Source organism: Carlito syrichta, unplaced genomic scaffold (assembly GCF_000164805.1).
Source record: "Carlito syrichta isolate Samal-C Ts95f unplaced genomic scaffold, Tarsius_syrichta-2.0.1 Scaffold92608, whole genome shotgun sequence".
NCBI lineage: Eukaryota > Metazoa > Chordata > Mammalia > Primates > Tarsiidae > Carlito > Carlito syrichta.
This window is the reverse complement of record NW_007036704.1, coordinates 470,153-487,733: the sequence shown is the minus strand read 5'-3', so window position 1 is coordinate 487,733 and position 17,581 is coordinate 470,153. Positions and strand designations below refer to the sequence as shown.

The following is a 17,581-nucleotide window of genomic DNA, read 5'->3' as shown; positions in this document are numbered from 1 at the left end:
ATTGTAAAAATGAGGTCTCGCCTGCCCAGGCGGGTCTCGAACCCGCGGGCTCAGGCAATCCACTCACCTCAGCCTCCCAAAGGCGTGGGATTACAGGCTGAGCCACCGAGCCCGGCTAGTCAATACTTTCTATGTGCTAGGCACCATCAGCTCCTACAAGTAAAATGGCCTCTGCCCGCCATAAGCTTCCAGGCAAACGGAAGGCATTTTACTGCAAGATCAATTTGATACTTCTAAAAACAGAAGAACTAACGATGCATCATAATGGCCACAGGCACAGGTTCTGGAGGCAGCTGCCTGCATGAGAATTATGGTTCTACCCAGCACGAGCTATATGACCCCAACGAACTACTTAACTTTTTCTGTCTCAGTTTCTTCACCTGTAAATTGGGAATAATCACAGTATCTACCTCATCGTGTTACTGTGAAGACCAAATATGGCACAAATGGAAGTACTGCTAATATTGGAATTCCTAACCTATGAGGTAAACATGGGCTGATTACAACATGGGAAAGCAGTCCAGAGGAATGGAATCTGTGACCACGTTCTGAATAACGGTAAGAATTTTAGTGTGCAGTGGCGGGGGAGAAGGACATTGCACAAAGTGGCATTAATCTTCACCTGAGTAAAGGCCTGCAGGAAAGCAAGGCGAGACTTGTCGACAGCTGAGTAGGCTGGGGGTGTGGGCATCCCAGCTGCAGGTAAGGGGGTGCAGAAGAAGTAACATTGAGATAAGGGGGGCTGAGATCTGACTGGAAGAGGTGCTGCATGCCGGGCTAAAGAACCTTAACGTCAACAATGACAGCCCAAGAAGCTGTGTATAACAGTGGTTAAGAACATGGATTTTAGGTTTGAAACTTGGCTCCTCCTCTTAAGGCTGTGTGACCTTGGGCAAGATACTAGTTTCTCTGTGCCTCTGCTTTCTCACCTGTAAAATCAGTTGTAGTGAGGATTAAACGAGTGTTGATATGCAAAGTGCTTAAAACAGTACCTGGTACATAATGACATATATGTGTGAGCTTTTAAAAGGCAGAACCAGCTGGGCTCAGTGGCTCAGCCTGTAATCCCAGCACTTTGGGAGGCCAAGGCAAGTGAATTGCCTGAGCCCGCGGGTTCGAGACCCAGCCGGGGAATTTGGGGAGACCTCGTCTCTACAATAAATCAAAAATTAGCCAGATGTGGTAGCACGTGCCTTGGGAGGCTGAAGTGGAAGGATCACTGGAGCCCAGCAAGGCGAGGCTGCGCTGTCTGGGAGAGTGCCACTGCACTCCAATCTAGGCAATAGAGTGAGACTCCAACTCAAAAAAAAAATAAAGATAAAAATAAAAAAATAAGAGGCAAAGCCATAGCTTGTGGCACCTCTTCCTATCATTCTGAGACTTCCCCTCAAGAAAATTATCAATGATCAGAATTCGTAAGGATACAATCAAGGATATGAGACTGCTTCTCTATTGCTCAAAAAATACCATTAGGAAAATAGACACTCTCTTTCTGACAAAAGCTCCCAGGGTCCATGAAGAAATTTTACCTCAAAGGAATCGGCAAAGTCAAAGCTACCCCTAAACTTAAGCACACATACTGCTAAGGTGACATGCTCTAAGTGAGCCCCAGACTTTCTCAGATCACTGTGGCCTTTGCAAAATGGCAAAAGGCGCCATTTATGAGAAGACAAGGTCTGTGCTCACTTTTAAATGATGGGAAAGGCTTGAACATGTAGTGGTGGGAGGGAAGGGCATCAGTTGAATGTATAGCCATGACTGCTCAGGTAACCTCTAAGGTAAGAACTTACTTCCAGATCCATCCTTGACTCTAGGTCCTTCGGGCTTGGCCTCAGAAATAATGTTTGCATTAGCGTTATTCTCCATCTCAATCACAAAGTCACTGTCCTCTTCAAACTCAGGGTGACTGAAGATCCAATCCAGTGCCCTTTCCAGGTTATTATTCTAATAAAAGAAAACATTTTTTCAATGTGTGCAGTCCTCGGGCATCACTATGCTCTGACCATTGAACCAGATGTCACGCAGATAGGGCAGGAGGCCTGAATTCATTAGTCCTAAGTGCCTCTGAGTAAGGAGCTCTGACTCCGCTTGTGACACGCACGTGCGGTTGGCATTCACAAGTCTCCCAACCGAGGTCTGTAACTGGATTCACTGCAAAACAGTTCCAAGCAGCAGATCACATTCCAAAGCCCAATTAGTCTTAGCTCAGCATTTCTGCGGGCAGATGCTGACAATCAATGATGGGTGCAGAATGCCAAGGGGTACGGCATGTGTTTAAGTGCAGCCCTTTCTAAAGCCGCACTAATTGCACCCACAACCTCCTCTACCCACCGTATTTTCTGCTGACAACTCTAAAAAACAGAGGGATGCCAGTGTGAGTACTATGCCTCTATTGCAATAGAGACAAGATTGATGCCCTGATTAACGCTGACAACACTGGTTAGTTAAACTAACAGTTTTAACAATTGTTTCAAACTGAACTCCATGTAGCTCAAACTAATTGACCATAAAAACATGTCCATGTTCCCCGGTTGGTGATCACTGGCAGGTTAAAGAATTTATACTCAGAAGCTGTAATGAAACAGTCAGGCAAATGAAATAAGTAGGGCACAAGAAAATATCTCAAGCGAAACAAACTCTGGTTGAGAAATTTTTTGCATTTTAAAGGGAAATAGATCATCTCAACTACTGAATATCTCAAGAGATATTCAAAAGCCACTGTGACCTCAGCAGTGAATCCTAGCAGGCACACAGTCAGGACAGGCAAGAAATTATTGGCAGCAGACATCCACTCAAAAATGGATTACGTGTGGCAAGGAAGGAAGGTTTTTTTTTTTTTAAAGTACTTTCCCTCAATATTAAACAGATATCTGCACTATAGGAGGAAGACTTCTCTATACCCTGTAGTTCTGTGGTCCCTTCTTTCCTGATATTCTCACGAAGTTCATGACTACCAAAAGAATCTTCTCTTTCTACAGAGAAAACAGTGGTAGAAAATTCTAAGGAGCCATTTAATCTTCTATGAGGACTTTTTGAGAGACATTTCTACATGGTCTTAGTGTCAGAAAAGCATTATTTTTCTTAAAGAACTTTCTTATTGAGTATGGAATCTCATGTATCCCTCTTTGCTTTAGGGCCACAAGCAAGCTCTAAGTCAAATCTGACATCCTGTTAACAAACACACAAGATCACACGAAGTTTCTTTCAGTTTGGAAGTCTTCCCCAGTTTTATTATCTCCTTATTCCTATATGTTCTGTATGATTCCTTCAATCATTTAGTTTAGTTTTATATACACTGTGTGCAAACAAATATTATGGGCCACAATGGGGTATGGAGTCAGACAAATACCATTAAAATGACCATAGGCCTTTAGAAAGTCTCAGCTGCTACAGACAAATACAAACCACTTCCAAAAAGAGAAGGGTGTTCACACACACACAGTCTCTTGTGCTCACCGTTGCTCGTAGAGCCTGAATGGCCTGATTTCGCTGAAATCCCATGGAGGTGATGATAGCTACAATTTCCTCTGGGGGTTGGTTATCCAATCCAGTAGCACCAAAAACAGAGGCTCCAGCAGAAGCTGCTCCTCCGAAGCCAGGCATGGTCAGTGGTTCAGCAAAATCTGAGGAAAAGAATTACACTCAATCACACTTTTCCTGGTCTTGAAATAAATAGCACTAGGAAGAAAAAATACCTATAAAGGTACAGTGATTGAGACCATCCAGTTCTGGCATAAGGATATACATCAATTGAATAGAACTGAGATTCCAGAATTAAACCCATATATGTGGTCTGACACTTAAGTGCACGAACTGATCCTAGAAAAACTGCTCCAATCCTCATTGCTGAATATCACCACGGTCACCTTTGAAGTCCTCCCCTTGGGAAGCTATGCACCAACGCCACTGCCTAGTCTACCTGTCAAAGCAATTTTGGAATACTTTCTGGAATTGCCATCAGAACTGTCATCCAGAGCTGTCATCGTATTACCCTTGATGTCCTGAATGTCATCAAAATGTCTTCCTTTCCATTTTTCCTTTATCTTCAGGTAAAGAAAATGTCACTGGGGACCAGATCCAGTGAGGGGGGAGTGTTCCAATACAGTTATTTGTTTACTGGCTAAAAACGCCCTCACAGTGCTGTGTGAGCTGGTATATTGTCGTGATACAAGAGCTCCTTTGGGATCATTTTTGCACACAACTTTCTCATGCCAAGACTTTCAGTTAAGACTTTCCTGTTTTCCTGTCAATGTTTATTTGGTCTGCTATGCTTCTCACAGTCAGTTGATGATTTTGACACACAATTCAACAAATGTTTGCTATGTTTTCATCAGTTTAGCTCATTACTGGCCATCCTGACCTCTCTTCAACAGTGATGCTTTCTCTCCCCTCTGCTGTTTTCTTCATGGCATTATCCCCATAAATTTGCACTAACATATTCCTGATTTCACTCCCACTCTTGCCAAATTTAACAAGAAATTTAATATTTGTCCATTACTCTAATTCAAACTCCAACATTCTTGCAACAACAGCTCTGATGACCATTCCAGAAAAAGAGTTCCAAAATTGTTTTGATGGGTAGACTAGGTGCTGGCATCAGCACATAGCTTCCCAAGGGGGGAGTACTTCGAAGATGACCATAGTGATATTCAGCGATGAGGTATGTAGTACTTTTTCTAGGATGGTTTGTGAACTTAATTGTCAGACCTCGTACCTATGCTTAGCTGATTTGTAACTACACCATTCAGTGGGGAAAGCACAGATTTTTTCAACAAATGGTGCTGGGACAACTGGATATTCACATATAAAAGAAGTTAGACTCCTACTTCATACCATACACAAAATTAACTCAAAATGGATCACTGACCTAAATGTAGGAGCTTAAACTATAGACCTCTTAGAAGAAAACATAGAAGTAAATCTTTTTGACACTGAACTAAGCAATGGATTCCTAGATACAAAACAAAAAGCACAAATGATAAAAGAAAAAACAAATACTGAACTTCACCAAAATTAAAAATGTTTGTACTTCAAAGGACACCATCAAGAAAGTGGAAAAATAGAATGGAAAAAAAATTGCAAATCATATCTCTGCTAAGAAACTTGTATCCAAAATATAAAAAGAACACTTAGAACTCAACAAATTACCTCATTAGAAATGGGCAGAGGATTTGAATAGACATTTCTCAAAAGAAGATATACAAATAGCCAGTAAACATGAAAATCTACTCAACATCATTAGTCAACAGGGAAATGCAAATTAAAACCATAAGCTACCACTTCACACCCACGAGGATGGCTATAATAAAAAACATCATAACAAGGGCTAGTGAGGTTGTAGAGAAATTGGAACTCCCATTCATTACTGGTAGAAATGTAAAATGACTCAACCACAGTGTCAGTTTGGTAGTTCCTCAAAAAGCTAAATAAAGAGTTACCATATAACACAGCAATAGGTCATATGTTTTTCCACACACAATATATATCCACACAAAAATCTGCACACAAATGTTTATAGCAGCATGTTCATAAAAGCCAAATGGAAACCACCCAGTATCCACCAGCTGATGAAAGGATAAATAAAATGTGGTAGATCCATACAATGGAATATTATTCAGTCATTAAAAAGAATGACATGCTGATATATTCTACAACATGGATGAACCTTGAAAACACTATGCTAACTAGAAATTGACCTTCCATATGACCCAGTAATCCCCATACTGGGAATATACCCAGAGAAACTCAAATCACTCTATGAAAAAGATACTTGCACACACATGGCTATTGCAGCACTACTCACAATAGCAAAAACATGGAACTAACTGTGCTGCCCATCGAAACTGGACTGGATAAAAAAAAAATGTGGTACATATACATGATTGACTATTGAGCAGTCATAAAAGGACAAACATATGGACTTCTCAGCAACTTGGATGAACTTAGAGTCTATAATACTCAGTGATCTATCACAGAAACAAAGAACTGAGTATCATATGTTCTTACTCATAAGCAGACCCTGAGCATTTACCATAATACTATAAGAAAGGGACTGGCAGTAGTGGGATACTGCCAGGGGAGGGGGGTAGACACAACATCCCTAAGGGTACTTGATCTCAAACCAGGTGAAGTGGGGACAAAAGGAAGGCCCAAACTTTACTGTACAATGACTACTTGTATACCTAATCCTGAATTGTATTCACATCTTTAAAATAAAATTTAAATAAAAAAAAGAAAACACTATGCTAAGTGATAGAAACCAGATACAAAAGAGCTCATATTAAATGATTTCAATTATTAATGAAATGTCCCAAATAGGCAAATTCCTAGATCCAAAGGCAAAATGAGTGGTTTCCAGGAGCTGGGGTGAGTGGGAAGATGGGGAGTGACTGCTCATATGCACAGGATTTCTTTTGCGGGGGTACAAAAATGTCTTAATATTAGATAGTAGTACCGATTGCACAACTCTGTGAACTTGCTAAAAACCACTGACCATTGAAATGTATACTTTAAATGAGTGGACACATGAATTATATCTTAATAAAGTAGATAAAATAAAAAAGCTAACTAAAGGGTCTCCATTTCTTCACACCCATATTTCCAACTCAAGTCCTCATCATTAGCTAGAAGTATATCTCACATCTTGGTAACAGTCTTTTTGCCACTGAATCATACAGTTTAAAGGAGTGAATTATATTTCAATAAAGCTGCTATTTTTAAAAGAAGAAGAAAGACAAAGATTGTGACTTTGTCCCCCACTACAGCAGATTATGACCTGAAAGTCATTTGGAAGTACACAGCCACAAGGGACATTGAGGGCCCAAGGTTTAGCATCACTGATTTCATTTTCCCACCACCTACCTGGCTCTTCCATGTGAACAATGATCCAGTTAAAGGCCACCTCGGCTCCCATATTTCCAGTGAAGTACACAGCCTTCCGACAAGCTTCTAGAGGGAAGCCCATCTCAGCCAGCTGCATCACGGACGACTCATCAATGTCTGATGCTACAAGAGTACAACAGGATATTCTAGTATAAAAAGTAAACTATCTCTTCTTGTCTTAGCTACTTTTCACTTCTAATCCATGTACTACCCAAAGAAGGTGCTGTTTTGGGGGTGTGAATAGATAACGCTTTTACTTTGTTTTGTTTTGAGTTAAGCCATTCAAATACTAAGCTATCTGGGCTGAATTTATATTTGACCTAAATAGGAAGGATGTTAATTACCTAAAAAATCCAAGCACTGAGAACCAATTCTCTAACTTCGTATGGGGAGATTTAGTGTTTTCCCAGAACCATTTCAGACTCTCAGACATTCTCAAGACCTCCACAGTGGCCTCTCCTAAGACCAAAATATGAAGGGAAAAGCATTATCTACAGGTCAAATGCCTATTCCTTAAATCTCACAGAAAGATACATCCATCTCAAAGGAAGTAACAAGCTCTGGGAAGTGAAGAGTCCAAAAGTTAAGTACAGAAAGAAATAAAATGTTTAATTATATAAGTTTAAAATATTAGAAGAGATAGCTTTACAAACCTAACTTGGGCTCAGACACAGAATGTTTTATTTTCTTTTGCTAATAACATATAGATATTGATAGAGATGGGTGACAATGCATTTATCAAAGTTCCCTCTTAGAAGGAAGATACATATTAGTGTAACAGCCTATCAAGGTCAAGAAAAGAAAATTTTTTTTGAGTCAAGGTCTCACTCTGTTACAGTGGCATGATCACAGCAGCCTTGACCTCCTGGACTCCGGTGATCCTTTGCCTTCAGCCTCCTGAGTAGCTGGGGCTACAGGCATGTACCACCACTCCCGGCTAATTTTTTTGTAGAAATGAGGCAACACTATGTTGCATAGGCTGGTCTCAAACTCCTAGGCTCAAGCAATCTTCCCACCTCGGCCTTCCAAAATGCTGACTTCCAAAACATGGCATGAGCCACCATAACTGGCCAATAGTTAGTCTCTTGAAAGACTTCATAGATAAAATGATTCAGAGTATTTAGTGTTAAACACTCCCTCTTCCTCTTAATTAATATTTAAATATTCACTATACTTTATTGTTTTAATGTCATTTTTAGAAAACCAAGAGTATCAACTCTCACAGGATTAAGGAGCTATAAAACCAATAAATAATCCAATCAAACATGTATCCTTAAGAGAATGATATCCCACCATGTCCCATGAGTTGTGACAGCAGGAGTGGAAAAAGCGACTGACCACTGTTCCGTCCTTGCAGAAAGAGGCCTAGTCATGTGGCCAGAGAGGGAGAAAGGGTATCATTATTCCCCATTCACACAGAAGAAACTGAGGCTCAGAGAAGGTAAGTAATAAATGACAGAACCAAAATTCAACCCAGGACTGGCTGACTCTCACAGTGATGGTCACTAACCCGAGCCACAGAGGCCACCTGACTGGGGGCACGTCACTGGTTTATGTCTGCCGCTCACTCAACCTGCAGACAAAGAAGCACTCCCATCCAGGAAAAGCTACACATGCACACATACAGAACAGCGCTCTTTACTGAGCTCTCACAAACAGATGTGCTAGACAGTAACAAAAATAAGAACACCCAGAAATATTTTAAAAGATACATACGGTCTATTAACCAGCCCAAGAGGACTAGACTTTTTAAAATGTGGTACGTATACATGATGGAATATTCCACAGCCATAGCCACAAATAAGGACAAAATTATGAACTTCACAACAACTTGGATGGACTTAGAATCTATAATACTAAGTGATCAATCGATCACAGAAACAAAGAACTGAGTATCACATGTTCTCACTCATAAGCGAACCTTGAACAATTATCATAATACTCTAAGAAAAGGATTGGCAGTAGCGGGGAACTGCAGGGGGGGGCGGGGAAGCGGGATTGGCAGTAGTGGGAATCTGCCTGGGGAAGGGGGGGGACACACCTCATCAACAAGGGTACCTGCAGAATGAACATTTGTATACCTAACCCTGAATGGTACCCCATATCTTTAAAATTAAAAGAAAAAGATACATACGGTCTATCAACTGGTTCATCAGGCGATCTGAAAATTAAAGCAGAGGACAGAGACTAAGACGAAACCATGTAAAAGAGTTTTAGAGAAACAAAAGCCACCAATCCAGGGCACTTCCAGCCCACTCTCCCTGCTCCTGGGGACCCCACACTGTCCTCAGCCCCTCGACCCCACACCCAGGCCACCATAGCCTACATAACATCAAGTCATTACAGTAATGAGAGAAAATAACAGGCTTCAGGCATTTCGATCAGTTAAAGCACGATATTCTGACCATTATCTTAATGAACTAAGTACTTTCCCTCCTGTATTTCTAAGAGCTCTGTATAATTACAGACCAAGGATTGTGTTATGAACGTCAGACAGCAGTGCTAATAAGCCATCCTAAATGTCCCTGATACCCATACTGATCTCTTCCTTCTTTAGCCCCTCTGATGAGCCACCTGTACCGTGTGACAGGATGTTCCTTCTCTACCCTCCGTCTCCTAATTTGGCATTTGACTTAGCACCAGAGAACAATGTGACACAGCACCTGATATGAATCCTGTCTTGCTCTTCCTGGACTCCCCTCCTCCTTCTTTTGAAGCTGATCATGGGCACCAATAACACTCACTGCTCAACCAATGAAAAAACTCGGCAGAGGGTCCCAGAGTGCCCTATCATTATTCGTTAATTTACCTAATTGACTCATTAGAGAGAACAAGGAACAGGTGAGCAAAGGAAGCCAGAATAAACAGTTTCATCAGAATAACCAAGCTCATAATTAAATCAAGATTATTCTGGCACTTTTTTTGAACCCACCAAAGTGAGGCAACTATTTTTTGCATGTCCTTTTCCTTCTAAGGTGACATATTCCGAAAATGACCAATTTAGCGGTCACAGAGTGAAAGAGAAACCCAAACCTCTCCCTTGGTAAGGAACAGTGGCTAAGTTGGGGAGGTGAGAAGTAAAGATTTTTAAAACCAACATACACGGTTAAATTTCCCCGTTTGGTCGTCCGAAGGTCCTCCTGAGACAGCTCCCCTAGACTACGCCACTGAAAACGCACTCCTTCTCCTTCCCATTTGGGGGAGATAGAGGGTGGGAGAGAGGGAATCAAAACCAGAGACATTGTCACGTCAAAACTGTCCACTTCAACTACTCATGATGGGTCTGTTTTACGATGACATCTGTTTAACGTTGATAGCTGCAGCCCTGCCTCCCTTCTGTGTGTTTGTGATGAGTTACAGCCAAGGGACCCCCATGGGTGGTGGTGGCAGCAACAGAGTGGTGGGGAAAAGTGGTTTAGAGGGATGGCAGGCAGAGAACATCCTCCTGGCAAGAGGTGGTACCTTTTGAGTCATCAGGAATGACTATGGGGGGGCTGATGTCTGGAAGTTCCTCCTCTCCTGGTTGTAACCCCCTGGCTCGGAGATGGTTGATATCAAGTAGATCTGGCATATCAATAGAAACATCTGTAAAATGAGAGAGATTGCCTTCACTGGACTCTCCAAAAACCCATCATCGCCTTGTTATAAACCAGCACTAGTAACTCTACATGCATGTGTCTCAGCCGAGGAAGGGATGTTTCTGTTTCCTGTACTACATCACTGGCCCAGCAGATTTGTGGAGACTGGTCAGATGTTAATGGAAAACCTGGGGAAAGCACAGGAGGGGGACAGATTTCATACAGAACAAGAATAAATTGGTTAAGCCGGGGTCACAAATTGGCAGCCCACAGACCTTTTTTGTTTTTGATTGATGTTTTTAAAATATTGACAACAAATTCCAATTTTTAAATTAGAAGATTTAATTTAAAAATCCAGGCTTCCAGCTAATCCATAAAGCTGTAGCATATTCTCATATGGTAACAACCATCTAGAGGTGACCTTCAGCTTTTACTCCGGACAATGGTGCAAGGTAACAGTTTGACACAGACCCCATGGCTCCCTATTGCCCTTATGTCCCTGAGCATAGTATTTGTGCTATTCTGCTTCTTACGGTAGAGAAATGTTTTTCTAATTCCTGTCCTTATCCAAAGTGTGAGTACCCAAGTCAAGACTAGGATAGTTAGCTACATGTTTCCCATATTCAGCTCACTTCTATCATTCAGATTATGACCCTGTCCTTGCTAGGCATGTGAGTTTGCAACCCCTAGTTTATGCTTTTTCTCAGATCGTGATGGGTACTGTGATTATTCTAAGGTATTAAATAAAGAATGAAGTGTTAAAGAAATTAATTGAATCTCAAGTGTATTAGTCTTTGGAGTAGTTTTTTTTCTTTTTAAAATTTCTTGACTCAATTGTTAAGGTGTTGACTGACTCAAATAAAAAATTACCAGTCGGAAAACCACTTAGTATTGCAAATATTCAGATAATTATGAAAAAATGTGTTCAAATGTTGATACAGATGTCTTTTGGGTTAGCAAGCAGAACCTGAAAACACCATCCCCAAAATCAGTTAGGATACCAGATACGTAAATCCTATTTTAAAACAACAACCCAAAGAATGCTTCATTTTAAAAAAGGAAATTTCAGGAGGCAGCAAAGCCAAACATAAAGTTTGACCCACAAAAGCAATACAATTGCCCCTCAAGAGAAAAATTCAGATTCATTCAAGAACATTTTGAGGCTCCTTTAAATTTAGCAGGTCAATGAAATCTGATTCAAATTTTCATTCCTTTACAGAAATTCCAATAACAAAGAAAATGAAGAAAACTATTTCCAAAGTAGTTTAAAGCCTTTAGAGCAAATCCACTTTCTCTGTCAGATACTTTTCAGGTCTATAAAAGAAAAAGCTGAGTGATCAGCACCCTAACCTCTGCCTCTCCTCTCACAAAACTATTCTACCAGGAAAAGTGAGAATCTTCTCTGAAGGTAACAGCCCAGCACAATGTCACACAGCAAATAAGTGCTATGTCACTGTTAGTGCTAGAGGCCTCTAGGAAATCACTTCAGCCAACTTTACAGAAAGAAAGCCTGATGGAGCCAAAATCACATTTGTTTTTGACTGTGTGATGCAACTGTCTCTATTTTATTAATAATAACATGTGTATATAAGTGAATGTCATGAGCCACACCTGCCTACCTCTGAGGCAGAGAAGGGATGCTAAGAGGAGAGGCATCTTCAACTACTTGGAGTTGAACCATCATCACGTAGGACCTTGATAGGAACACAGAATTTCCGACCCACCCCAGATCTGCTGGATCAGCATCTGCATTTTACCAAGATCCCACAGGTTAAGGTTTGTAAAGTATAGTTGACCTGACAATGTGAAGATTTGTTTCCCACTCTTAGAATCCAGTCATTCCAGAATCCACTACTGGAGGGTAGGTTGGCAGATGGGAATTTTTTGTGGTCGGTGCTTATAATACACTTTGATTCAGAAGAGAAGGTGGGGATCATGGAGAAAAGAATAAAGCACAACTGTTTGTGGCAGCCAACTACATGGGCTCTTTCACATGCCATGTTTTTAAGTGGCTAATTTAATGTTTTGAGCAAAAGCATGCAAAAGATACCTACCAAACTTTTTGGGAACCCAGTCAAGACCAAAAGTGAACTTCTTTATCTGCACTACCAAGTATTCAGGGAATGAGGCAAAGCGAGATGTTCTGGGAAACACAAGGGGATATATCAATGAAACAAGGCAATGCGAATTGTGAATACAGTTCAAGCATCATAAGCTTTGTCTGAGGCACACCTGGCCATTCCAATGATTGATCTGAAGAGGAGGAGCATGCAAACACAGACATATAAGTGGACACACACTCACACTCTCCTGCTCACTCGTCCTGGCCTCTTCACAAGAAGAGAATAGTTAGCATGGGAGAACACTGTCCCTTGAGAATGATTTTGGACCCATTTCAAAATTATTACTTTCACTATGCTGTGGCATTTTATTTCTGAAAAATGCTTTTCAATCATTTATTTTTCTAAAATCAATGCTAGAATTTAGTGTACACACACACACACACACACACACACACACACAGGGTGCCAAAAAATGTCTACACATTTTAAGAAAGGAAAAAGTATTAAAATTGTAATGCTCAATATACATAACAAAGGATAAATACAAACCACATTTGACTTCTGCAATTACAAGAGGTGCTCAAAGTGGTTACCATCAGTGTCCAGACGCTTCTGATTATGGCCAACTAACAGCGATAAATAGATGAAATCTCTTAAAATGTGTACACCTGAACTGAGTACCACATGTTCTCACTCACAAGCAGACCCTGAACATGTACCACAATACTATAAAAAAGGGATTGGCAGTAGCCAGAAACTGCCAAGAGAGTTAAATCCAGCAAAGGTATAAATTACGCTCTGCTTACTCCTTTATTCCTAAAATTAATTCCTGGAATTAAATTTTTTCTTGGAAAGCTATATGTTTTTAATGAAGGCCATCAGAATGTAAATCATTCAATAAGGGTACCTGATCTCAAACCAGGTGAAGTGCGGACCAAAGGGAGGCCTACATTTACCGGTACAATGACCACTTGTATATCTAATCCTGAATTGTACCCCACATCTTTAAAATAAAAAAAAATGAAAAATGAAATAAATGTATATATCTATTTTTGGCACTCCCAGTATTTGTAAGTGTTTATGGGCATTTGAAAAAACTGCCCAAATGATCCTGAAACACCCCACCTCCACTTCTACGATCTTACAGCATGGACCTGGCATAGGGAGGGGTTATTGGAACCTTGGTGGAGGTTGACTATTGGAAACGCCAGGGTCTCATTCAAATATTGCTGTACTTCAATGGATGCTAGGGGTAGACATATTATGGGCTAAGTATCCAAAACACCTAAATCTGGGCCTCAATGTTTAAAGTTAATACACATGAGCAACATCTTGAGTTCTCTTCGAGCTTTCAGAAAGATTGAACTGCCTGGCTGATCTGACAATTTTATGGATGGATTGTTCAACTTGTACATCAAATTCATGCTCCAGCTCCAGTTCATTCAGTCCACATTTATTACCATGTTTTAAACAACCTTTTCTACTGGATTGTCAATGTGGATGTGATAGGTATGTGTTTAAAACAGAAAACAGGTATCACAGGCATCTTTTAAAACAAGAGATTCTAGAACAGCCTCTCCCAGAGCCCACATTTTAGATCCAAGCCATTGCCTTCTCTTTGGAAGGCATCGTCCCAGGATTCAGAAAACAAACGTAGATGCATTGCTGCCCCCTAGTGTAGCAGAGAAGCCAGAGTACAGGGACAGAGCACAGGACAAAAAAAGAGTGGAAGGATATGAATTTGAGTCTTGCATATACCACTTTATTCCCACCAAATCTGGGCAAATCACTGACTCTCCCTGAGGCTCTTGTTTTTACATCTGCAAATGGATTTATAAATAATATCTACCCGCTAGTCTGTACAACACTCATTAGATGATGTGGAACCTCCTGACACACTAGAGAGTATTGTATACACCTAAGAAATTAGCATGATGATTATCTTGTCATAAAGGAGCTGGAATTCATGAAGCCTTGGACACTGAACTGAGCTGCCACTGACCTGTATATTACTCCCTGGCAAGTTATTTAAACTCTTTGTGCCTCAAATTCTCCATCACAAGGTTGGTAGAAGGATAAGGGCAATAACAAGATGTTCAGAAAACAGGAGCTATACCATCCTAAGAAACTGATCTATTATTATTTCCCCAGATATTAGATATTATCTCTAATTAGGTTTTCCTGTCTTCTGAGAAGCAGTAATAAACATCACCCTTGCCAGGTGCAGTGGCTCATTCCTATAATCCCAGCATTTTGGGAGGCCAAAGTAAGAAGATTGCCTGAGTCCACGGGTTTGAGACCAGCCTAGGCACCTTGGCGAGACCTCGTCTCTACAATAAATCAAAAAAGTAGCCAGGCATGGTGGTGTGTGCCTGTAGTTCCAGTTACTTGGAAGATTGGGGTGGAAGGATTGCCTGAGACCAGCAGGTCAAGGCTGCGGTGGCCATGAGCAGGCCACTGCACTCCAGCCTGGGCGGCAGAGTGAAACTCCAGCTCAAAAATAAAACAAAACAAAACAAAATCACCCTCATTTAAATGTTGTCAAATCCTCAATTGCACCTAAAACCAACAAACTCCACCTGGCTTTATAATATTTTCAACTAACATAATATCACCTTTCTGACCTCCTTTTCTTACCAAATTAACTTAAAGTCTGGAAAATATATAATAGTGAAATCAACTAAAAGTCACTGGTAAAACAATAATTTTTAAAATGTGACTTAGGAGCCCTGAGACTCTTAAAGATGCTCTGTGGTACTTGGGGAGGCATCAGTTGGTGATGCCATGGTAGGCGCAGTGGAAGAACTTGAGGTTGGGGCAGGGATAATTTAACACATCACTTTGTTATGGGTAGCTATCAACCTAAAAGTACCAGAAAGCAGGTTTAGATGGCATCCACATTATACTTCCCCTGCTGGGTAAGCATTCTTTATTCAACTTGGTCTTGTTTTTTTTTTGTTTTTTGTTTTTGAGCTGGGGTCTCACTCTGTTGCCCAGGCTGGAATGCACCATCATGGCTGACTGCAGCCTCCATTTCCTGGGCTCAGGCAATCCTTCTGCCTCAGCCTCCCAAGTAGTTGGGACTACAGGCATACACTCCCATGCCTGACTAATTTTTTGCAGAGACGAGGTCTCACTATGTTGCCCAGGCTGGTCTTGGACTCCTGGCCTCAAGCAATCTTCCCGCCTTGGCCTCCCAAAGTGCTGGGATTATAGGCATGAGCCACCACCCTCGAACTCTTTATTCATCTTTTTAAGTTGAACCACACACGTAGTAACCATTCAATATATATCTGCTCAAATTAATCTGAAAAGCAATACTTTGCATTCATTTATTGTAGTTTGGGGACATCACGGTTGTTAGTTAAATCCAGCAAAAGTATAAATTATGCTCTGCTTACTCTTTTATTTCTAAAATTAATTCCCAGAATTAAACTTTTTCTTGGAAAGCTATATGTTTTTAATGAAGCCCATCAGAATGTAAATCATTCAAGAAGACCTAGATAGACACACAGCAAATTTACTTCAGAGTTCTCATGGGAATTAAATGGGTTAAGACAGAAAGTGCTTAGACTATGTCCTGACAAAACTGTTGTTGGAAAAAATATATAAACAATATCTCTGTCTCAAAGTATTAAGATAGTCGATTGTACTGAAAATCTGACAACTCAAAAAACCATAACTCTACGCTCTCTACTAAATATGTCAAAAATGCAATGATTAATCAACTACATTCAAATTATATAATCCAAGGCAAAAGAAATATAAAAATAGCAATTGCACCCTACGTTTACTCTGTGTCAAACACTGTGCAAAGTACTTTACATGGTTTATCTCATTTAATCCTTACCTCCATCCTATAAAGAAAGTCCTATTATTACCCCCAGTTTATAAATAAGGAAACCAGGGCTTACAGAGGTGAGATCACTTGGACAAGGTCACATCAGTAAGCTCAAGATGGGGCATTCACACGCTACCCACCCATGTGCTCAGTACCCCACACCATGCTTGTTTATACATGATTATAGTTCAGGAAAAATTTTGCCCTATTAACCCTGTGAGTTACTCAAGAGTAGGAATTAGCTCTCACTCAACTCATTGCCTATAATATGCTGAGGGAGCAATAATATTTTCTGGGTGAATGATCTTTCCAAAGACTAATATTCTTCCCAGTGTGTTCGGGGTCATTTAAGGGAAGGGCCTTTATGCCTGGCCCATACTGAGCCAAGATCCACCAAGATCTTTAGGACATATGCCTTTTCCAGTCTTTCAACACTGGGTCTAACAAAAGAAAAGATTGAGGCGCCAAATTAACACATAGGACGAGTCACAGTCTACATTGCTGGAAATATAAATAAAAATGTTTTTAAGAAATCCACTGAACCGGCTTCCCAAAAACTAATATTTGAACTATGATAAAGCATAATAAGGAATAAGCAAAGCTCTATAAGGATATAAGGATGAGGAGGCATGACAAGAAGTACAGGGTGCTAAATAGCAGGCATTAAGAGTTTAAACTTGGGCGGGGTATGGTGGCTCATGCCTATGATCTCAGCACTTTGGGAGGCGAGGACAGGAGAATCACATGTGTCCAGGAGTTCAAGACCACCTTGGGCAACACAGCGAAACCTCATCTACAAAAACTTTTAAGACACTAGCAGAGCATGGTGGTGTGCGCCTGTAGTCCCTACTCAAGAGGCAGTTGTGGGAAGATCGCTTAAGCCCAGGAGGTTGAGGCTGTAATGAGTCATGATTGTGCCACTGCACTCCAGCTTAGGCAACAGAGAGAGAGAGAGAGACCTTATCTCAAAAAAAGAAGAAAAAAAGGATTTAAACTTGTAACTCAACCAGAACTGAATGAATCCAATCTCTGCCACTTACTGACAAATTACTCCTTTCATTTTCTCATTCGCAAAATGAGAAAATAATGGTACCTACCTCACATTGCCAAGAAAATTAAATGTGATAACTGAGAAGTGCTTAACACATGACCTGGCAATAGTAATAAATGGCAGTTGCTTTATTACTTTCAACACTGTTTTTTTTTCCCTTCCACAC

The 17,581-nt window shown here is 40.6% G+C and overlaps 1 protein-coding gene across 1 annotated transcript in view; it reads right to left on the bottom strand.

The window, feature by feature from the left end:
* The window catches only part of USP13 (ubiquitin specific peptidase 13 (isopeptidase T-3)), a 102,099-nt gene that overhangs the window by 15,881 nt on the left and 68,637 nt on the right, over positions 1-17,581 (bottom strand). The window contains exons 13-18 of the mRNA XM_008060529.2: positions 12,515-12,603; positions 10,345-10,467; positions 9,017-9,043; positions 6,862-7,005; positions 3,457-3,623; positions 1,791-1,944 (exon numbers count right to left, since the gene is read on the bottom strand). Of these exons, the coding sequence (XP_008058720.1) occupies positions 1,791-1,944; positions 3,457-3,623; positions 6,862-7,005; positions 9,017-9,043; positions 10,345-10,467; positions 12,515-12,603 (704 nt within the window). The remainder of the gene's footprint in view (positions 1-1,790; positions 1,945-3,456; positions 3,624-6,861; positions 7,006-9,016; positions 9,044-10,344; positions 10,468-12,514; positions 12,604-17,581) is intronic.